Source organism: Cyprinodon tularosa, unplaced genomic scaffold (genome assembly GCF_016077235.1).
Source record: "Cyprinodon tularosa strain WSP-4 unplaced genomic scaffold, ASM1607723v1 ctg1004, whole genome shotgun sequence".
NCBI lineage: Eukaryota > Metazoa > Chordata > Actinopteri > Cyprinodontiformes > Cyprinodontidae > Cyprinodon > Cyprinodon tularosa.
This window is the reverse complement of record NW_024037788.1, coordinates 68,938-93,192: the sequence shown is the minus strand read 5'-3', so window position 1 is coordinate 93,192 and position 24,255 is coordinate 68,938. Positions and strand designations below refer to the sequence as shown.

General features: G+C 49.3%; 1 protein-coding gene across 2 annotated transcripts in view; it reads left to right on the top strand.

Moving 5' to 3' along the window:
• The window catches only part of cdk14 (cyclin-dependent kinase 14), a 113,185-nt gene that overhangs the window by 32,353 nt on the left and 56,577 nt on the right, over positions 1 to 24,255 (top strand). For both annotated transcript variants that reach the window (XM_038276384.1, XM_038276393.1), the window contains exons 7-8: positions 2,431 to 2,554; positions 21,714 to 21,834. In XM_038276384.1, coding sequence (XP_038132312.1) covers positions 2,431 to 2,554; positions 21,714 to 21,834 — 245 coding nt within the window. The remainder of the gene's footprint in view (positions 1 to 2,430; positions 2,555 to 21,713; positions 21,835 to 24,255) is intronic.

Here is a 24,255-nt window from a genome sequence, read left to right as displayed (position 1 = left end):
GGATGCCTGCTCTAAAACATGGACAGGTGGTCAAAATGGGGACAGGTAGTCCAAAGCAACAGGTGTACACCTGTACATTATTAACAAATAAAAACAGGAAAACTGAGATGTTTTGCTTTTTTCAAACTAGCAAAGAACAAAGTATTTAAACAGCTGCTTTAGTCGAACTTATGGCATTACAATACTCATTTCCGAGGCTGCTTAGACTCAGTTGCTTTTTTTTGTTGAAAAAGCTCCGTATGTCTGACGACTTTTTCGGTGTCATCTTTTTTTTTAAACCAACCCGTCTACTAGTTTTTATTGGAAATAAAACCTGAAGTAGCTGCTGGTTAATATTAAAGGAAAATTCAGTTTTTTAACACTTTTAGCCCCTTTTCTGTAGTGTCCAGGATGAAGTCGAATGATCGACACCAAAATTTTGACGATTGGTCCTGTCTCGGCTATTTGGCTCATGCAGAATCCCCCCCTGGCTGCTTCAGAATGGCTTCCATAGTGCATGTCCGATAATGTCCTTAAAACAACCTTAAACGTTCTTTTTTTAAAATATGCTACTCACCGGGTCATCAACCCTGTTCAATGACGTTCAAAAACAAGTTTCGTAAAGAAAAAACGTTCCTGTAGTGTTTTATTTAGCATTTTGTAAATCCCATTGAGTTCTGTTGGAATAGTCAATATCCCTCCGCCACCGGAAACGGAAAGGGGGCCTGTTTACGCTTAGTTGTAGTTTTTTCGCAAGGCCCAAGTGTTTCTGCTTCACTCTGTGTACTCCGACGTCGAGGTGCTAACGTCTCTGTTAAACACTTTAAAAAACTCTGAAAATGGAATACGAAAGGTGGATTCTTGAGGAGGACATATTGGACTTTGAGTTTGACGGTAGAGGATACCGTTTTGAACTGGAATATACTGAGGAGGAGTATATAGAGACATTGTCGCCAACTAGTGGTCTGGAGTGTGCAACGCTCCAGATTCGAACGGGAAGCGGAAGTTTATAAGCGGTTGTGATGTATCGGAAAAAATAGTTCTGGGATTTACAAAATGCTAAATAAAACACTACAGGAACGTTTTTTCTTCACAAAACTTTTTTTGGAACGTCATTGAACAGCGCTGACGACCCGGTGAGTAGCATATTTTAAAAAAAGAACGTTAAGGTTGTTTTAAGGACATTATCGGACATGCACTATGGAAGCCATTCTGAAGCAGCCAGGGGGGGATTCTGCATGAGCCAAATAGCAGAGACAGGACCAATCATCAAAATTTTGGTGTCGATCATTCGATTTCATCCTGGACACTACAGAAAATGGGCTAAAAGTGTTAAAAACCGGAATTTTCCTTTAATGATGCTGCTGTGTGTCGTCTGTCCTCCAATCACGGAGCTACTGATGACGCGGTGAATAGATCGCCAATCATGTTCTATCATAGAGTGACAGACATGGAGCCATGGACAGAGGATCCAATGATGTCATATCAGTGGGCGGGACTCAGGGGACTCAGCGGGAGAGCGAGACAGAAACGCAGGAAACACACAGCCGGGCGCGTCCTGAGGTTACTGTTGATGGCTAAAGTAAATGAGTCCAACACAAATGGACTACTTATTGGTGGGGACGTGTCCACACCCATTTCAAAGTTGGTGGGGACATGTCCACACCAGTCCTTCAGAAAGTTAAGCCAGCACCTGTGAGGGCAGCCAATCAGCACGATCTAAGGCTAAGTTAACTCTGCAGTCTGAAGTGACCCAAATCCGTTTTGTTTTTACCCATATGCGACCTGGATCTGATCTTTTCATGTCTGTCTGAACAACAGAGATGAGATTTTTTCCAATGCGACCCAGAACACTTGGCTCTGTGGTCATGAATCCGATACGAATCAGATCTTTACAATGGATGAATGCGACCATTCATCCAACCTGGAAGCCATTAATACCCGACAAAAGTCACTATTCTGCTTCTTGCTATGAAGAAGCGGCAAGAAAAACAACAACCATGGAGGACGATGATGCGGAGAGCAGTATTGATGTTTGACCATCTTGAATAGAATGAGTTTTTATGGTTGGAATAGATCACTAGATGCACGCCGGCGCTACCATCCGTGTTTACTTCCGGAAAAAAAGAGCTCCTACAGCCCGTCTTCTTCCTCTCCAGTCATTTCCAGCCTTTGCAGAGATGAATCCCAACCTGCACCTTTATTTCTGTCCCTTACCTGCATGCACCTGCTGGCAGAGCCAGATGAAAAGCTGCAGTGAACCCCTTGATTTATGTTAAGAAGCTAAATAAATGCAGCGATGGTCTGGAGCAGACTATGAGGTGTGGAGCGCTGCGCAGGCGGCGGTGATTCTGATGGAGGAATGTGGGTCAGACGGGGAGGATGATGCTAGGGGGGGTGAGGTGTTTGTTCTTCCTCCCCTTGGTTCATTCCTTCTCCCTTGTTTTCCAGCTCTTTCTCTTCCAGCTGTTGAGGGGCCTGTCCTACATTCACCAGAGTTACATTCTTCACCGGGACCTGAAACCACAGAACCTGCTCATCAGCGACAGCGGAGAGCTCAAACTGGCTGACTTTGGTGAGTCCATCTCTGTGCAGCAGCAGGTGTGCAGCCTTGGTTCTCATCTGCTGGGTCAGGTCTTCTCCAGACCCAGCAGCACCTGGACGCCGTGACCATCTACCTCATTATCGTATTTCTAAAATAATAATTGAACATTATTCATCTCACATTGGAGTAATTTACCTGCATTAACCCATCCCTTGGGCAGCAGTGGGCTGCCATCGCACACAATATTAATAAACTGAGACAAAGGCTCCAAAAAGGCCCTAAATGAGGTAGTTTAGCTCAATAGGTGCTACGTACAGAAGCTAACAGGCCTGCTTACACACCGATTGGGTCTGAACTCGGTTAACCAATTAAACTCAGTACGAACTCGGCACATTTAACTAAAGATCCAAGCTTGGTCCGAACTCGGCACGGTTAACCGATCCAAACTCGGTCCGAAATCGGCACGGTTAACCGATCCAAACTCAGTCTGAACTCGCCATGGTTAACCGATCCAAACTCAGTTCGGAATCGGCACGGTTAACCGATCCAAACTCGGCACGGTTAACCGATCCAAACTCGGCACGGTTAACCGATCCAAACTCGGCACGGTTAACCGATCCGAACTCGGTCCGAAATCGGCACGGTTAACCGATCCAAACTCAGTCTGAACTCGCCATGGTTAACCGATCCAAACTCAGTTCGAAATCGGCACGGTTAACCGATCCGAACTCAGCACTGTTAACCGATCCAAACTCGGCACGGTTAACCGATCCAAACTCGGCACGGTTAACCGATCCGAACTCGGCACGGTTAACTGATCCAAACTCGGTCCGAAATCGGCACGGTTTACCGATCCGAACTCGGCACGGTTAACCGATCCAAACTCAGTCTGAACTCGGCACGGTTAACCGATCCAAACTCGGTCCGAAATCGGCACGGTTAACCGATCCGAACTCGGCACGGTTAACCGATCCGAACTCGGCACGGTTAACCGATCCAAACTCGGCACGGTTAACCGATCCGAACTCGGCACGGTTAACTGATCCAAACTCGGTCCGAAATCGGCACGGTTAACCGATCCGAACTCGGCACGGTTAACCGATCCAAACTCGGCACGGTTAACCGATCCAAACTCGGCACGGTTAACCGATCCGAACTCGGCACGGTTAACTGATCCAAACTCGGTCCGAAATCGGCACGGTTAACCGATCCAAACTCGGTCCGAAATCGGCACGGTTAACCGATCCAAACTCGGTCCGAAATCGGCACGGTTAACCGATCCAAACTCAGTCTGAACTCGGCACGGTTAACCGATCCAAACTCAGTCCTAAATCGGCACGGTTAACCGATCCAGACCTGAATCTTCCATCTCCTCGTTGGATCAGCCTGGTTGCCTTTGGGGGTTTATTAAGCTTGGCCACAGAGAAGCGGCTAAAAACTGATTTCTGAGGCGAGATCTTCAGGTTAGGCGTGTGGCCCTTGGTGTGGGAGGAGCAGACGTTGTCGGGGGTCAGGGGCCGTTCCTGGACCCGGGGACATTCGGGGACTCGGCCGTGCCCCCTCATTCAGTGGTGTCCATCCAGGCTGGCCCCATCCTGCCCTCTATCCCTCTGCTCAGGCAGGGGGGACGAATGCTGCTTTAGGCTTAGGTGTTACAGTAGGTTTAGGACTAAGGTATGGATTTAGTTTAGGCTTAGGCTTTAGAAAGGGTTTAGAAATGACTGGAAGTCCCCACGAGGATAGAAAACCAGACGTGTGTGTGGGGGGGATTAATACTGTATCAGTGCAGAAACTGGAAGGAAACAATTATTGAGAGACAATAATGGACAGAAGCAGTACCCTAACCCCACCATGACCCCTAACCCCACCATGACCCTGAACCCCACCCTAACCCCACCATCACCCTGAACCCCACCCTAACCCCACCCCCACTCTGACCCTGAACCTAAACTGGACTCACAGCTCCACCCTAAACATGCCCGTTGCTCCCCAAGCAGAAGCATGAGGAGTGAAGGGTCCTCATTCTGATACCAAACAGGAGCCCCTCCAGTCCACCCAGTGGCCTGACTCTAACTCTTTATGCTCTGACTGGAACATCTTCAAGGCTGCAGCAACATGACAACTTATTGAATATTGATGAGTATGCCATGACTGTGTCAGCCTACATCAACCAATGCATTGAGGACAACAGTGATGCAGGCCGATAAAGGTGATAAAGAGGCACTGAGAACAGAGCGTGCCAACTTAAACCATCAGATCAGCAAAGAAGAACCACAGCCAGAAGATCCAGGATTGTTTCCATGACGACAGCAACACCAGGAGGATGTGGAATGGCATTCGGATGATACCGGACTACAACACACCCTCCCCCCCAGTAGATGCAGCAAACACTGACTTCCTAAATGAACTGAACAATTTCTTTGGAAGGTTTGAGGCACTAACCAGCCTCCAGCAGTGAAAGCTGTTCCACACCAGGGGGAGGAGCCACTAAACCTGGACGTAGCTGAAGTGAGGAAAACTCTGAGGAGAGTCAATCCAAGGAAGGCCCCAGGGCCTGATAACATACCTGGGCAGGTGTATAAGGAGTGTGCAGATCAGCTGGCTGGTGTCCTCACAGACATCTTTCACACCTGGCTGGACCAATCCATAGTGCCAGCATGCTTCCAGTCTGCCTCCATTATTCCAGTCCCAAAGAAGCCTCAGGTCGCCTCCCTCAATGATTAGCGGCCTGTCGCTCTGACTCCCATCATGATGAAGTGCTTCCAAAGGCTGGTTAAAGAACACATCGTCTCCAGTCTGCCGCCAACATTCCACCCGTTCCAGTTCGCCTACCGACGGAACCGCTCCACTGAGGACGCCATCTCTGCTGCTCTCCACCTGAGCCTGGCACACCTGGAGGAGAAGAACACCCACGATGGATGCTGTTCCTGGACTTCAGTTCAGCTTTCAGCACCATCATCCCACAGCATCTGATGGGCAAACTGGAACAGCTGGGCTTCAATACACCCCTCTGCTATTGGCTGCTAGACTTCCTCACCAACAGACCTCAGTCAGTCCGGGTCGGACCTCTGATGTCATCAGTCTAAGCCCCTCCCCTCAGGGCTGCGTCCTGAGCACCCTGCTGTTCACCCTGATGACGCATGACTGCGTCCCCAGGTTCACCACCGATCACATGGTGAAGTTTGCAGACGACGCCACGGTGGTGGGCCTCATCAGAGACGACAACGACAGAGAGGAGGTGGAGCAGCTGGTGGAGCAGAGATAACATCCTGATCCTGAAGGTGGAGAAGACCAAGGAGATACAATAAAGTTTTATTTAAGTCTAATGTTTATATCCATGACATATCTTCTCTTCTCTTGGTAGCTGCAGTAAAACTGTTCAGCTGCAGAATGTGGGGCAGATATTTGCTGCTGTTTGTGTTTTCCTGGAAAGATGCCATTAAAATGCTGCTGTTTCCATTTTTATGGCCAATATGTGGAGCTGATGGGAGAAATTCAATATCCTCATAACTCCAAGTATGGGCGGCCATGTTTAGCGTCTTTCTCAGCGCTGACTCGGCTTCCCAGGAAGCTGCTTCCATAAATGGGTTTGTTTCTAACTCAGCAGCCTCTCCTGATGCGCTGTCAGTTAGCAGCCGGATAATGTTTCTTCGCATGAAGCAGATTCCTCTCTCTCCTTTAGAAACACTTTTTCTGTTTTTCTCCGTTTCGCCTCCCAGACGGACAGCCGTGCACCGATCGCCGTAAACATGGAGCTGCGTCTGTGGATGGGAGGAAAACCGAGACCAGTTTGTTTCATCCACCGACTGTCAGTCTGCCAATCAGCATGAAGCAGCCGCCTCACATCGCTCTGCTCCTCTTCCTCATCTTCCTCCTCCTCCATGTCACGCTAGCAGAGCAGAACATTTGTTTTATTTCGGCACGTTTGGCTTTTTTTGGTGGTTTATGCTAAGCTTGGTTGGGTCCATAACCTTTGACCTTTAGTTGGTTTAATTCAGACATTTCTTCAGTCAATCAATCAATAGAATAACAATCAGTGCTTTTCTTTCCATGTTGGGCATCAATAATCCGTCTGAACAGAGTCCAACCTTTCCCTTCATTCAGGTTTATTCGATGCCCAGTCTGTCAGCGGGAACGGAAGCTGCCAAACACCAGCGAATAAGAAATTTGCAAATGTCTGATTGAGTGTTTTAAAGCGTTGCTCTAAGGGACAGGCTGTTATATAATGCAGGCGGTGAACCGGATTAAACTGGTCTGTGACCTGCAGCGCGGCCCCCCTCCATCAGCGCAGCTTCTGCAGGCGGAACGCAGCCTTTTTATCCCAGATCTGCCAGGTATAAATCTTTTATGACTTCATTGGTTGTTTATTTAACTTTCAGGTGATAAAACCCAGCGCCTGAACCAGTCGTCGCTCCTTTGTCCAGCAAACTGAAACCTCACTGCCTCCATGTGTAGCTGGGCGCAGTGGCGCTGCAGGAACCGGGTTCCAGCTCAGTCCGCCTAGATCCGCTCCGCCGTCAGAACCAGGGACAAACGATAACTAAACGCTCTGACTTCCTGCAGGATCAGACATTTTAAACAATAAGCTGAGAATTCATCTGGTTTGAGTTTTATACTGTAGGTGAAAATAAATATGGTGCCGCTGCTGCGAACTTTAACATCTATTCCTGCAGTTTAACGCAACCGTAGTATTTCCGAGCGTTATTGTGATGCTGTTTGCGTAACGGAGAACTGTTCCATAAGGTTTAAATAGCATCATTATATCATTATTTCCTTGTTTGCGTTGAAGCTAACAGGCCAGATGACCAAATCTACAGGTTGGTTTTTTCTTCCAGCTTTTATTGTCGTTCCTCCGTCACCAGTGCAGAGCCACCAAAGTTACCCTCTGAGTTTTAAACTCACAACCTCAGGATTCTAAGCACCTCCCCCCTCCAAACAGAGCTCCTATAGTGGGAGGAACAGGAAGCGTATGGGGGCTCTGTGAATCATTCGGTGAGAATAACAGTGAGGTTAAACTAAAAGCTCATAGATTGAGCAGAGAACTGATGTCTGTTAGTTCCTGACACCGCTTGGTGTTCATCTCAATAAAGTGGTGAATCTATTTCTTTATTTCCTGATCTGAAGTGGCGCTGTGAGCAGCTCTCTGGGTGTTCCTGGTTCTGGAGGCTTTAGCCCAGATGAACTCTGACCTTCTGAGCACCGCTGTGTTGAAGGTCCAGCTTCCATCCTGCTGCTGTGTGCTGCTTCTTCCTGAATCTCCCCGCCTCCATGGAGCTGTCCCTCCCTCTCACCCCCCCACTCACGCTGCGGTGGACATGGAGCGTCTCACCCACAGCCGTCTGACGCCTCCTGATCCGCCTTAGATCAGGGCGAGGAAATGACCCTGCTGGGTAATGACTGTCTGCAGCTCCTGGAACCCTGCTCCCCCTTTGCTGTTCTGACACAAGGAAACGTTAAACACCCCCCCTCCCAGCGGAGCCTCGCTGCAGGGCAGGAAGTGTCTTTTTTCAACCAGGCTTTAATTAAGCCCTCCTACCACCTGGGAAGGGAGGGAGGTGATGGCAGAAGCCTCATTAGAGCATCTGCTCCACCATGAACACCAAACTGATGGAGCTGGAAGCAGAGGAGACTGGTGGAGCTCAGAGTGGATGTAGCTACGCCTCAGGAGCCTCACACCGTCACTAAACACTCCTTCCTGTCCTTTGGGTTTCCTTTTTCTATAATGCACACTTTATTTATTTGTTGACTGGTTTTTAAACAGACAGCAAACAAAGAACAGCATCATCCTGCTTATAGACGCATTAAGGTACAGTCAGTCAGTTAGAGAAGCAGACCATCAGGTACCATCAGGTACCATCAGGTACCATTATGTACCATCAGGTACCATCAGCTACCATCAGGTACCATCAGCTACCATCAGGTACCATCAGGTACCACCAGGTACCATTATGTACCATTATGTACCATCAGGTACCATTATGTACCATCAGGTACCATCAAGTACCATCAGGTACCGCCATGTACCATCAGGTACCGCCATGTACCATCAGGTACCATCAGGTACCATCATGTACCACTAGGTACCATTAGGTACCATTATGTACCATGAGGTACCGCCATGTACCGTCAGGTACAATCATCTGCCATCAGGTACCGCCATGTACCATCAGGTACCATCATGTACCATCATGTACCACTAGGTACCATTAGGTACCATTATGTACCATCAGGTACCATCAGGTACCACCATGTACCATCAGGTACCATCATGTGCCATTAGGTACCATCATGTACCATCAGGTACCGCCATGTACCATCATGTACCACCAGGTACCATCAGGTACCATTATGTACCATCAGGTACCATCAAGTACCATCAGGTACCACCAGGTACCATTATGTACCATCAGGTACCATCAGGTACCACCAGGTACCATTATGTACCATCAGGTACCATCAGGTACCACAAGGTACCATCAGGTACCATCAGGTACCATTATGTACCATCAGGTACCACCAGGTACCATTATGTAACATCAGGTACCACCAGGTACCATTATGTACCATCAGGTACCATCAAGTACCATCAGGTACCATCATGTGCCATCATGTGCCATCAGGTACCACCATGTACCATCAGGTACCGCCATGTACCATCAGGTACCATCATGTACCATCAGGTACCGCCATGTACCATCATGTGCCATCAGGTACCATCAGGTACCGCCAGGTACCATCACGTACCGCCATGTACCATCAGGTACCGCCATGTACCATCAGGTACCGCCATGTACCATCATGTGCCGCCATGTAACATCAGGTACTGCCATGTACCATCAGGTACCGCCATGTACCATCAGGTACCGCCATGTACCATCAGGTACCATCAGGTACCGCCATGTACCATCAGGTACAATCATGTGCCATCAGGTACCGCCATGTACCATCAGGTACCGCCATGTACCATCAGGTACCATCAGGTACAATCATGTACCATCAGGTACCATCATATACCACCAGGTACCATTAGGTACCATTATGTACCATCATGTACCATCAGTTACCATCATGTACCATCATGTGCCATCAGGTACCATCAGGTACCGCCATGTACCATCAGGTACCGCCATGTACCATCATGTACCATCAGGTACCATCAGGTACCGCCATGTACCATCAGGTACGATCATCTGCCATCAGGTACCGCCATGTACCATTTGGTACCATCATGTACCATCAGGTACCATCATGTACCACTAGGTACCATTAGGTACCACCATGTACCATCAGGTACCATCATGTGCCATCAGGTACCGCCATGTACCATCAGGTACCATCATGTGCCATCAGGTTCCGCCATGTACCATCAGGTACCATCAGGTACCATTATGTACCATCAGGTACCATCAAGTACCATCAGGTACCACCAGGTACCATTATGTACCATCAGGTACCATCAGGTACCACCAGGTACCACCAGGTACCATCAGTTACCATCAGGTACCATTATGTACCATCAGGTACCACCAGGTACCATTATGTAACATCAGGTACCATCAAGTACCATCAGGTACCATCAGGTACCATCAAGTACCATCAGGTACCACCAGGTACCGTTATGTACCATCAGGTACCATCAAGTACCATCAGGTACCATCAAGTACCATTACGTACCATCATGTGCCATCAGGTACCACCATGTACCATCAGGTACCATCAGGTACCATCATCTACCATCAGGTACCGCCTTGTACCATCAGGTACCATTATGTACCATCAGGTACCATCAGGTACCATCAGGTACCACCAGGTACCATCAGGTACCATCATGTACCATCAGGTACCATCATGTACCATCAGGTACCGCCATGTACCATCATGTACCATCAGGTACCGCCATGTACCATCAGGTACCATCAGGTACCATCATGTGCCATCAGGTACCACCATGTACCATCAGGTACCATCAGGTACCATCATGTGCCATCAGGTACCACCATGTACCATCAGGTACCATCATGTACCATCAGGTACCGCCATGTACCATCAGGTACGGCCATGTACCATCAGGTACCGCCATGTACCATCAGGTACCGCCATGTACCATCAGGTACCATCAGGTACCGCCATGTACCATCAGGTACAATCATGTGCCATCAGGTACCGCCATGTACCATCAGGTACCATCATGTACCATCAGGTACCATCATGTACCACCAGGTACCATTAGGTACCATTATGTACCATCAGGTACCATCATGTACCATCATGTACCATCAGGTACCATCAGGTACCGCCATGTACCATCAGGTACCATCATGTACCACCAGGTACCATTAGGTACCATTATGTACCATCAGGTACCATCATGTACCATGAGGTACCATCAGGTACCATCAGGTACCGCCATGTACCATCAGGTACTATCAGGTACCATCATGTGCCATCAGGTACCATCAGGTACCATCATGTACCATCAGGTACCATCAGGTACCATCATGTACCATCAGGTACCATCAGGTACCATCAGGTACCGTCATGTACCATCAGGTACTATCAGGTACCATCATGTGCCATCATGTACCATCAGGTACCATCATGTACCATCATGTACCATCAGGTACCATCAGGTACCATCATGTACCATCAGGTACTGCCATGTACCATCAGGTACCATCATGTACCACCAGGTACCATTAGGTACCATTATGTACCATCAGGTACCATCATGTACCATCAGGTACCGCCATGTACCATCAGGTACTATCAGGTACCATCATGTGCCATCAGGTACCATCAGGTACCGCCATGTACCATCAGGTACCATCAGGTACCGCCATGTACCATCAGGTACTATCAGGTACCATCATGTGCCATCATGTACCATCAGGTACCATCATGTGCCATCAGGTACCATCAGGTACCATCAGGTACCATCAGGTACCACCATGTACCATCAGGTACTATCAGGTACCATCATGTGCCACCAGGTACCATCAGGTACCATTATGTACCATCATGTACCATCAGGAACCATCAGGTACCACCAGGTACCGTCAGGTACCACCATGTACCACCAGGTACCATCAGGTACCATTATGTACCATCATGTACCATCAGGAACCATCAGGTACCGTCAGGTACCTTCAGGTACCGTCAGGTACCATCAGGAACCATCAGGTACCGTCAGGTACCTTCAGGTACCGTCAGGTACCTTCAGGTACCGTCAGGTACCGCCATGTACCATCAGGTACCGCCATGTACCATCAGGTACCATCAGGTACCGCCATGTACCATCAGGTACAATCATGTGCCATCAGGTACCGCCATGTACCATCAGGTACCATCATGTACCATCAGGTACCATCATGTACCACCAGGTACCATCAGGTACCATTATGTACCATCATGTACCATCAGGTACCATCATGTACCATCATGTACCATCAGGTACCATCAGGTACCGCCATGTACCATCAGGTACCATCATGTACCACCAGGTACCATTAGGTACCATTATGTACCATCATGTACCATCAGGTACCATCATGTACCATCATGTACCATCAGGTACCATCAGGTACCGCCATGTACCATCAGGTACCGCCATGTACCATCAGGTACCATCAGGTACCGCCATGTACCATCAGGTACAATCATGTGCCATCAGGTACCGCCATGTACCATCAGGTACCATCATGTACCATCAGGTACCATCATGTACCACCAGGTACCATCAGGTACCATTATGTACCATCATGTACCATCAGGTACCATCATGTACCATCATGTACCATCAGGTACCATCAGGTACCGCCATGTACCATCAGGTACCATCAAGTACCATCAGGTACCATCAGGTACCATCATGTGCCATCATGTGCCATCAGGTACCACCATGTACCATCAGGTACCATCAGGTACCGCCATGTACCATCAGGTACCATCAGGTACCATCATGTACCATCAGGTACCGCCATGTACCATCATGTGCCATCAGGTACCATCAGGTACCGCCATGTACCATCACGTACCGCCATGTACCATCAGGTACCGCCATGTACCATCAGGTACCGCCATGTACCATCATGTGCCGCCATGTAACATCAGGTACCGCCATGTACCATCAGGTACCGCCATGTACCATCAGGTACCGCCATGTACCATCAGGTACCATCAGGTACCGCCATGTACCATCAGGTACAATCATGTGCCATCAGGTACCGCCATGTACCATCAGGTACCGCCATGTACCATCAGGTACCATCAGGTACCATCATGTACCATCAGGTACCATCATATACCACCAGGTACCATTAGGTACCATTATGTACCATCATGTACCATCAGTTACCATCATGTACCATCATGTGCCATCAGGTACCATCAGGTACCGCCATGTACCATCAGGTACCATCATGTGCCATCAGGTACCACCATGTACCATCAGGTACCATCATGTACCATCAGGTACCGCCATGTACCATCAGGTACCATCAGGTACCATTATGTACCATTAGGTACCATCAAGTACCATCAGGTACCACCAGGTACCATTATGTACCATCAGGTACCACCAGGTACCACCAGGTACCATCAGTTACCACCAGGTACCATCAGTTACCATCAGGTACCATTATGTACCATCAGGTACCACCAGGTACCATTATGTAACATCAGGTACCATCAAGTATCATCAGGTACCATCAGGTACCATCAAGTACCATCAGGTACCACCAGGTACCATTATGTACCATCAGGTACCATCAAGTACCATTATGTACCATCAGGTACCATCAAGTACCATCATGTACCATCATGTGCCATCAGGTACCACCATGTACCATCAGGTACCATCAGGTACCATCATCTACCATCAGGTACCGCCCGCGTTTGTACCATCAGGTACCAATATTACCGATCAGGTACCATCAGTACCATCAGGTACCACCGGTACCATCAGGTACCAAACATGAGGACAAGACCAGGTTAACGCATCAGGTACCGCGGTCGCCAATGGGTACGGCTATGGGTGCTGCGGTGACGGGCTGGCGATGGAAGGTCCGTTTCGGCGGACGTCGCCGTGGGGCTTTTAACACCCCGTGGGGGGGGTATGGGGTAAGGTGGGGATTAACTGGCGGGTAAACTCCGGTGGGGTCAATCCGGTTGACACTACCCTGGGGCGTTACTGGCGACCCAACATGCGCACGGCTCCATCGGTATAGTACCTGCGGATACAGCCTACCTGGACATCAGGTTGGACTAATCAAAATGCGCATATCCACCCCATCATGGGAGGGGTCACAAATTGTCTGGGTAACGTACCCACCTATGAGTAGGTCACCATCAAGGTACTCGATGGCGGAATCAGGTAACCTGATACATGTGGGTAGCCATATGGCGGGGGGGTACGGCTATACGCGTACATGAGGCCTATGACCGATCTAGCTGGTCACATCCTACTGCGGTCCCACCTGCATTGTAAAAACGTTAAAACCATCACAGAGGAGGGAAAAACCGTGACGCGCGCTATGAGTGATAGTGAGAGTGACATGAGAGACTGCCGAATGTTCCGGTACCTCATGATGGTAACCCACGTGATATGGAATGGTGCGTCACCCCCATGGTGAGTGCATCCCCAATACAGTATGACCGATAACAGGAATACCTGATGGACTGCGCTCTGGTACCCACTCAGGTTGCATATCACGGAGTGTGCTCGACAGCGGGACTATAGGTACGCTTGACCGGATACAGTCCCCATTCCGTGAGTGTAGATCCACACTATAATGTGTCACACTCGCGTGGCTAACGTCTCACCCCTGCATCAAAGAGCTCCAGCCTAACCCAAGGGGTGGGGAGACCTTCCATAGGTGGGCGGATATCACAGAGATTGATTCACTAGGAGGGCTCACCATTATTACCTGTATCAGGTACTACCTAATCAGTGGTACACACTCATGGTGGGGTCATCATCCTGATACGCGGATCAGCGTATCCTTCAGTACGCGGTACTACGTTGGCGGCGTACGAACGGTGGGTACCAGGGGGTTCGGTGGGTAGACCCTGGGGCGGACCTGCGGGGGGCCCTACCCCGGATCAGTGGGAAATCCTAATGTAACCCGGGTGGTTACAACTGGCCCGGGATGGTTTATGTATGAGGGATAACCGTTGCGGTATGTATTGGCGAGTACAGCATAAACCGGGCTAGCGGTATCCGTACCAGCTACCCCACCCAGTACCATTCTGATGGTCATAGGCGGGTAGTAGCGCCTACCTAGATGGACAACTCAATCAACAGGTAGAGTTACCCCCTGATGGTACATTAGTGAGATACGCTGGAAAGGTTTAGGTAGTGGTAACCAATACCTGAGTGGCTACCAACCATGATCTACGCATGGATACACCGCCAGGTATCCCTGTACCATCGAGTGGTACCAAGTATCACTGGGAGTGCATTGTATCGCGGTATGAGGCTCAACCGACACCATCAGGTGATCTGGAGGGGGCCTAGGGTTAGCCGGCGGGGGAGGGGGGGGGGGGGGTAGGCGCGGGGGGGGCCCAGGGGATAGGCGCAGGGGGTGGGGGCGCGTACGGCGGTGGGGGGGGATGCAGGGTACCAGTGCGAGAGTGGGGGCGCAGAGCGAGTACGGGGGATCGGAGGGGGGGGGGGGAGGCGGCGGAAATCAATGGTACGCATCAGGTACCAACAGGTACCCATCATGTACCCATCCAGGTAACCATCATGTAACCATCAGGTACCATCAGGTACCATCAGGTACCTGCCGATGTACCATCAGGTACTATCAGGGTAACCATCATGTGCCATCATGTACCATCCAGGTACGCGGGGTGGGCGGATGCTTGGGAGAGCCGGGATCGGGGGGGGGGGCGAGTGGTGAAGGGGGCGCGGGGGGGGGATAGGGCGAGGGGGGGGGGGGGGGGTTGGGGGGGGGGTGGTGTGATGGGTGGATGGGGGGGGGCGCGAACGAGGGGAACCATCAGGTACCTCAGTACCTTCAGGTACAATCAGGTAACCGTCATGTACCATCAGGTACTGCCATGTACCATCAGGTACAATCATGTACCACCAGGTACCATTAGGTACCATTATGTACCATCAGGTACCCAATCATGTACCATCAGGTACCATCAGGTACCGCCATGTACCATCAGTACTATCAGGTACCATCATGTGCCATCAGGTACCATCAGGTACCGCCATGTACCATCAGGTACCATCAGGTACCGCCATGTACCATCAGGTACTATCAGGTACCATCATGTACAATCAGGTACCATCATGTGCCATCAGGTACCATCAGGTACCATCAGGTACCATCAGGTACCACCATGTACCATCAGGTACTATCAGGTACCATCATGTGCCACCAGGTACCATCAGTTACCATTATGTACCATCATGTACCATCAGGAACCATCAGGAACCATCAGGTACCACCAGGTACCGTCAGGTACCATCAGGTACCACCATGTACCACCAGGTACCATCAGGTACCATTATGTACCATCATGTACCATCAGGAACCATCAGGTACCGTCAGGTACCATCAGGAACCATCAGGTACCGTCAGGTACCTTCAGGTACCGTCAGGTACCGTCAGGTACCATCAGGTACCGCCATGTACCATCAGGTACCGCCATGTACCATCAGGTACCATCAGGTACCGCCATGTACCATCAGGTACAATCATGTGCCATCAGGTACCGCCATGTACCATCAGGTACCATCATGTACCATCAGGTACCATCAGGTACCATCAGGTACCATCATGTACCATCATGTACCATCAGGTACCATCAGGTACCGCCATGTACCATCAGGTACCATCATGTACCACCAGGTACCATTAGGTACCATTATGTACCATCAGGTACCATCATGTACCATGAGGTACCATCAGGTACCGCCATGTACCATCAGGTACTATCAGGTACCATCATGTGCCATCAGGTACCATCAGGTACCATCATGTACCATCAGGTACCATCATGTACCATCAGGTACCATCAGGTACCGTCATGTACCATCAGGTACTATCAGGTACCATCATGTGCCATCATGTACCATCAGGTACCATCATGTACCATCATGTACCATCATGTACCATCAGGTACCATCAGGTACCATCATGTACCATCAGGTACTGCCATGTACCATCAGGTACCATCATGTACCACCAGGTACCATTAGGTACCATTATGTACCATCAGGTACCATCATGTACCATCAGGTACCATCAGGTACCGCCATGTACCATCAGGTACTATCAGGTACCATCATGTGCCATCAGGTACCGCCATGTACCATCAGGTACCGCCATGTACCATCAGGTACTATCAGGTACCATCATGTGCCATCATGTACCATCAGGTACCATCATGTGCCATCAGGTACCATCAGGTACCATCAGGTACCATCAGGTACCATCAGGTACCATCAGGTACCACCATGTACCATCAGGTACTATCAGGTACCATCATGTGCCACCAGGTACCATCAGGTACGATTATGTACCATCATGTACCATCAGGAACCATCAGGTACCACCAGGTACCCTCAGGTACCATCAGGTACCGCCATGTACCACCAGGTACCATCAGGTACCATTATGTACCATCATGTACCATCAGGAACCATCAGGTACCGTCAGGTACCTTCAGGTACCGTCAGGTACCATCAGGTATCGCCATGTACCATCAGGTACCGCCATGTACCATCAGGTACCATCAGGTACCGCCATGTACCATCAGGTACAATCATGTGCCATCAGGTACCGCCATGTACCATCAGGTACCATCATGTACCATCAGGTACCATCATGTACCACCAGGTACCATTAGGTACCATTATGTACCATCATGTACCATCAGGTACCATCATGTACCATCATGTACCATCAGGTACCATCAGGTACCGCCATGTACCATCAGGTACCATCATGTACCACCAGGTACCATTAGGTACCATTATGTACCATCAGGTACCATCATGTACCATGAGGTACCATCAGGTACCATCAGGTACCGCCATGTACCATCAGGTACTATCAGGTACCATCATGTGCCATCAGGTACCATCAGGTACCATCATGTACCATCATGTACCATCAGGTACCATCAGGTACCATCATGTACCATCAGGTACCATCAGGTACCATCAGGTACCGTCATGTACCATCAGGTACTATCAGGTACCATCATGTGCCATCATGTACCATCAGGTACCATCATGTACCATCATGTACCATCAGGTACCATCAGGTACCGCCATGTACCATCAGGTACTATCAGGTACCATCATGTGCCATCAGGTACCATCAGGTACCGCCATGTACCATCAGGTACCATCAGGTACCGCCATGTACCATCAGGTACTATCAGGTACCATCATGTGCCATCATGTACCATCAGGTACCATCATGTGCCATCATGTACCATCAGGTACCATCATGTGCCATCAGGTACCATCATGTGCCATCAGGTACCATCAGGTACCATCAGGTACCACCATGTACCATCAGGTACTATCAGGTACCATCATGTGCCACCAGGTACCATCAGGTACCATTATGTACCATCATGTACCATCAGGAACCATCAGGAACCATCAGGTACCACCAGGTACCGTCAGGTACCATCAGGTACCACCATGTACCACCAGGTACCATCAGGTACCATTATGTACCATCATGTACCATCAGGTACCGTCAGGTACCTTCAGGTACCGTCAGGTACCATCAGGAACCATCAGGTACCGTCAGGTACCTTCAGGTACCGTCAGGTACCGTCAGGTACCATCAGGTACCGCCATGTACCATCAGGTACCGCCATGTACCATCAGGTACCATCAGGTACCGCCATGTACCATCAGGTACAATCATGTGCCATCAGGTACCGCCATGTACCATCAGGTACCATCATGTACCATCAGGTACCATCATGTACCACCAGGTACCATCAGGTACCATTATGTACCATCATGTACCATCAGGTACCATCATGTACCATCATGTACCATCAGGTACCATCAGGTACCGCCATGTACCATCAGGTACCATCATGTACCACCAGGTACCATTAGGTACCATTATGTACCATCAGGTAACATCATGTACCATGAGGTACCATCAGGTACCGCCATGTACCATCAGGTACTATCAGGTACCATCATGTGCCATCAGGTACCATCAGGTACCATCATGTACCATCAGGTACCATCAGGTACCGTCATGTACCATCAGGTACTATCAGGTACCATCATGTGCCATCATGTACCATCAGGTACCATCATGTACCATCATGTACCATCATGTACCATCAGGTACCATCAGGTACCATCATGTACCATCAGGTACTGCCATGTACCATCAGGTACCATCATGTACCACCAGGTACCATTAGGTACCATTATGTACCATCAGGTACCATCATGTACCATCAGGTACCATCAGGTACCGCCATGTACCATCAGGTACTATCAGGTACCATCATGTGCCATCACGTACCATCAGGTACCGCCATGTACCATCAGGTACCGCCATGTACCATCAGGTACTATCAGGTACCATCATGTGCCATCATGTACCATCAGGTACCATCATGTGCCATCAGGTACCATCAGGTACCATCAGGTACCATCAGGTACCATCAGGTACCATCAGGTACCATCAGGTGCCATCAGGTACCATCAGGTACCATCAGGTACCATCAGGTGCCATCAGGTACCATCAGGTACCATCAGGTACCATCAGGTGCCATCAGGTGCCATCAGGTACCATCAGGTACCATCAGGTACCATCAGGTACCATCAGGTGCCATCAGGTACCATCAGGTACCATCAGGTACCATCAGGTACCATCAGGTACCATCAGGTACCATCAGGTACCACCATGTACCATCAGGTACCATCAGGTACCATCAGGTACCATCAGGTACCACCAGGTACCATCAGGTACCATCAGGTACCATCATGTACCATCAGGTACCATCATGTGCCATCAGGTACCATCAGGTACCATCAGGTACCACCAGGTACCATCAGGTACCATCAGGTACCATCATGTGCCACCAGGTACCATCAGGTACGATTATGTACCATCATGTACCATCAGGAACCATCAGGTACCACCAGGTACCCTCAGGTACCATCAGGTACCGCCATGTACCACCAGGTACCATCAGGTACCATTATGTACCATCATGTACCATCAGGAACCATCAGGTACCGTCAGGTACCTTCAGGTACCGTCAGGTACCATCAGGTACCGCCATGTACCATCAAGTACCGCCATGTACCATCAGGTACCATCAGGTACCGCCATGTACCATCAGGTACAATCATGTACCATCAGGTACCATCATGTACCACCAGGTACCATTAGGTACCATTATGTACCATCATGTACCATCAGGTACCATCATGTACCATCATGTACCATCAGGTACCATCAGGTACCGCCATGTACCATCAGGTACCATCATGTACCACCAGGTACCATTAGGTACCATTATGTACCATCAGGTACCATCATGTACTATGAGGTACCATCAGGTACCATCAGGTACCGCCATGTACCATCAGGTACTATCAGGTACCATCATGTGCCATCAGGTACCATCATGTACCATCAGGTACCATCAGGTACCATCATGTACCATCAGGTACCATCATGTACCATCAGGTACCATCAGGTACCATCAGGTACCGTCATGTACCATCAGGTACTATCAGGTACCATCATGTGCCATCATGTACCATCAGGTACCATCATGTGCCATCAGGTACCATCAGGTACCATCAGGTACCACCATGTACCATCAGGTACTATCAGGTACCATCATGTGCCACCAGGTACCATCAGGTACCATTATGTACCATCATGTACCATCAGGAACCATCAGGTACCATCAGGTACCATCATGTGCCATCATGTACCATCAGGTACCGCCATGTACCATCAGGTACTATCAGGTACCATCATGTGCCACCAGGTACCATCAGGTACCATTATGTACCATCATGTACCATCAGGAACCATCAGGTACCACCAGGTACCGTCAGGTACCATCAGGTACCGCCATGTACCACCAGGTACCATCAGGTACCATTATGTACCATCATGTACCATCAGGTACCGTCAGTTACCTTCAGGTACCTTCAGGTACCTTCAGGTACCGTCAGGTACCGTCAGGTACCTCCATGTTGAGGTAGCTTAATGAGAGGACCAGAAGTGGCCGTCTCATAGGATGCTGGTTCCATCGTTTTCATACGGATGTTTGCTTCTTCCAAAGCTTTACTGGAACCTCTGAGGTCGAGGCCTTCAGGTCCTCCTTATAGGGCGTTCAGGTGTTCTACTCGGTCACGCAGGAATCGGACTAGACAAGACTCGGTAGAGACCTGCTAATGGGACCAGGTTCCATGTTATCTTATTCAGACTGCCATGTATTGTCTATGAACACACGCCCCCTACTGGCTGTGTGTCAGAACAACAGATGAAAGTGTGACTCGATCAGATCATTCCAAACAGATTTGGAATAAATTCACAACAATTTCCATTAAAATATAAGAGTTAAATGACACTGAATCTGCTGCCACTGATAACCTTCTTTCTTTCTTTCTTTTTATGTTTGTTTATTCCTGTTTTTGCGGGCAGTAAACAGCAGTTAGGTTAATGCTGCGATCAAAGACCTGTTTCTGCAGACCGGGCTCATCGCTGCCCCCCTCAGGCAACTGTGTATCCTTTCCTGGGCATTACGCTGCCGTGGTTATGCAGCAGTTAGGCTGTAGTTGGACAGAAGTTCTGGACTCGTTATTAATCCTCTTTGTTTACGCCCAGAATAGAAAGAATCCATAGAAAGTTCAGCGTCTGGCAGAGTTTATTAGATTCTGGGACGTCAGGCAGACGCTGGAGAAATCAGCAGACAGGGCCTTTACTGCTGCTGTGTGAGCTTCAGGACTCTGTCTCAACTTACCTCTGTTGTCATGGTGATTCGTCTCTCCTGTTCTGGACACTGACTAAAAACAGAAAACATCCAGCGAGTACAGGAGAAAGATAACTGCCCGCTGAGAGAACACTTCAAAAACACATGGTGATGGTGAATGTGCTGACAGCAAGTCTGTGTTTGACCATCAGCTGTTGTCTTTGTCCTCCCTGTCTCCTCCCAGGCCTCGCCAGGGCCAAGTCCGTCCCCAGCCACACCTACTCCAACGAGGTGGTGACCCTGTGGTACCGGCCTCCAGACGTCCTGCTGGGATCCACAGACTACTCCACCTGCCTGGACATGTGGTGGGTACCGACTGGACAAACCACAGAAGGAAGGAAAATGTCCTGCTGCTTCTTTCTGTCCTCCGTCTGTTTATGAGCCATAGAGGTTAGTTCCCCTAAAGGACACTAGAGGGCAGCAGGTAAGTTTTACTGCGCTGGTGGATAATAGAGTGCAGGTGTGTAACGTCCGTGCAGTCGGAGCAGGCGGTGATTCTGTTAGAGTTTATCTGTGTTATAACTAAACTTTGATTTCATGGTGATTTTGTTGTCAGGACGACGATATTTAGTTCCGTTTCCTTCCTTCCAGTAAACAAATTGGAAACGTCTCCTCGCACTCCACGCTGCTAACACAGTCACCCACATGACCCGTAGCCACCTGGGCGTGCCTCATGTGGACGGCTACGTTCAGTCTCTCTGACCTACTCACCTTCACCTGGCCGTGACTCGTAGGTTGATGCTTCCCATAAGTCTGTGACTCGGAGCTCATTGGTAGAGAAAAGCACTAGTTGAGTGTTTCCAGCGTTTCTGCTCTAAGGCTGTGGTTGATGGGTCTGCTTGTTTGTAGTAGCCGATGCGGCTGTCTCCGGTGGCGGACCTGTTAGCTTAGGGCTGGGCGATAATTCAATAACGATATATATCGATCGATAGACGTGTGGCGCAATAGAAACAAAGAGAGTCGATAAAAGTTCGATAAAGAAACGCAGTTTTCCTTCCTTCTCATTGTAGCCTAGCATGTAGGTTTATGCTAGTCACTGCTTCCTCCCAACCAATTACAATCGCAGACCCAGGCATGGCGTCACCAAGCGCCGCCCTCTCAAACCACAACACAGAGCACATGAAGATGTGCAGCAAGGAGAGTCGGAGGAAATTGTTCCAAATAATTTATTCTATTTATTTATTTGTTATTTATTTTGGTCACTTTAGTTTATTCTTTGTCAGTATTTAATAACATAACTCAGGTCTCTTAAGTTATTTTTCTTTAAAACAATTGTTATGGTTAAAAAAGTTGGTTAAATAAATATTTAACTGGAAGTCTGTGTTTGTGTTTTTTATTAAAATTAATCATTTAGCAATATCATAAAAAGTCCAGGCAGAGCTGCACATAAAATATGGTTTCAAATCTTTTCAATGATTATCGATATCGATCAATATGCATTTTTTTTTATCGATAAGCTTTTTTTCTATATCGCCCAGCCCTATGTTAGGTTTAACGGTGGTTTGCTGCTGGTGCTTCCCTCCCCCTGTGAGGGGGCGGGGCTAAAGGCGTTGTTCACATTATATGGATACGTCTGATGGCCGCCTTCTGGTTATTGGAGTCCTGGATCAGTTTGCCTGCTGAGAAATGATGGCTTTTAGTTTCAGTAGCCACCCCAGCATTTTAATGGCCCCATCTAACAACCCCCCCAATGCGTATTTCCCACATATGTGCTGGATGCTGGTGTCCCCCTCCAGGTGGAGGACCTGTGCCCCCCATGACTGGGCGCGGGTCATCTGGGGGAAGCTCTGCCAGACACATGGATGAACTGCAGCATCAACCTGGTTCCAGCAGGTGAAGGGATGCGCCACCTGCTGGGAGCCGCAGCCTGCAGAGGGAGGGGCCTCAGCAGCCACTCCTCTCTCCATGCGGCATCCTGGAAATGTTCTACAGGATTATTATCCAGGGTTATTCACATTAACATGAGTATTTATATATATACTTATTTAACTGGGTGTCAGATATAGAGAAACAGGCTATTAAATAGTAATTATTCTCCATTGCAGCAGTTATTGCTGTTGTAGTGTCTCATTGTAGAGTCTGGTACCAGCAGGAATGAATGACCTGCAGTAGCGCTCCTGTTTACTAACAGGCTTTGGCTAAAGGAGCTGCTCAGCTCCTCTCCAGTCTGCTGCAGAGGGTGGAAGGTGGCGTCCATGATGGATGGAAGCTTGGACAGCTCCCTCCTCTCAGCCACTGAGTCCAGAGTGCAGCCTAGGACAGAAACAGCCTTTCTCTCCAGTTAGTTCAGTCTCTTTCTGTCCTGCTCTGCGCTGCCAGGGGCCCAGCAGGAGGGCTGATGCCTCCACAGAGTCAGAGAAGGTTGGAAGCAGGAGCCTCCTCACTGCAGAGGAGCTCAGCCTCCTCAGGAGGTGCAGGGAGGCTCTGGCGCTTCTTATACCGCCGTCCATGCGCATCCCCTGGGCTTATTGTCTGGACCACATGTGCACCACTGCATGGCCTCCCTGGTTCTTTCCCCAGATGAGGCCCAGATGTCGGGTAACCATTTTCTGTGCTGAGTCTGCAACATTGCAGCTCGTATGGCGCGTCTAGAAACCATGTCCTCCTGCAGGCTCAGTCCCACATGCTGAAGCCATGGGAGCAGCGCTGGGCCATGCCAACAATGTGGCTCTGCATGCCTTTGGCTCATTCAACAGAGCTGGGTGGCCTTTTGTCCACTTTGGTGG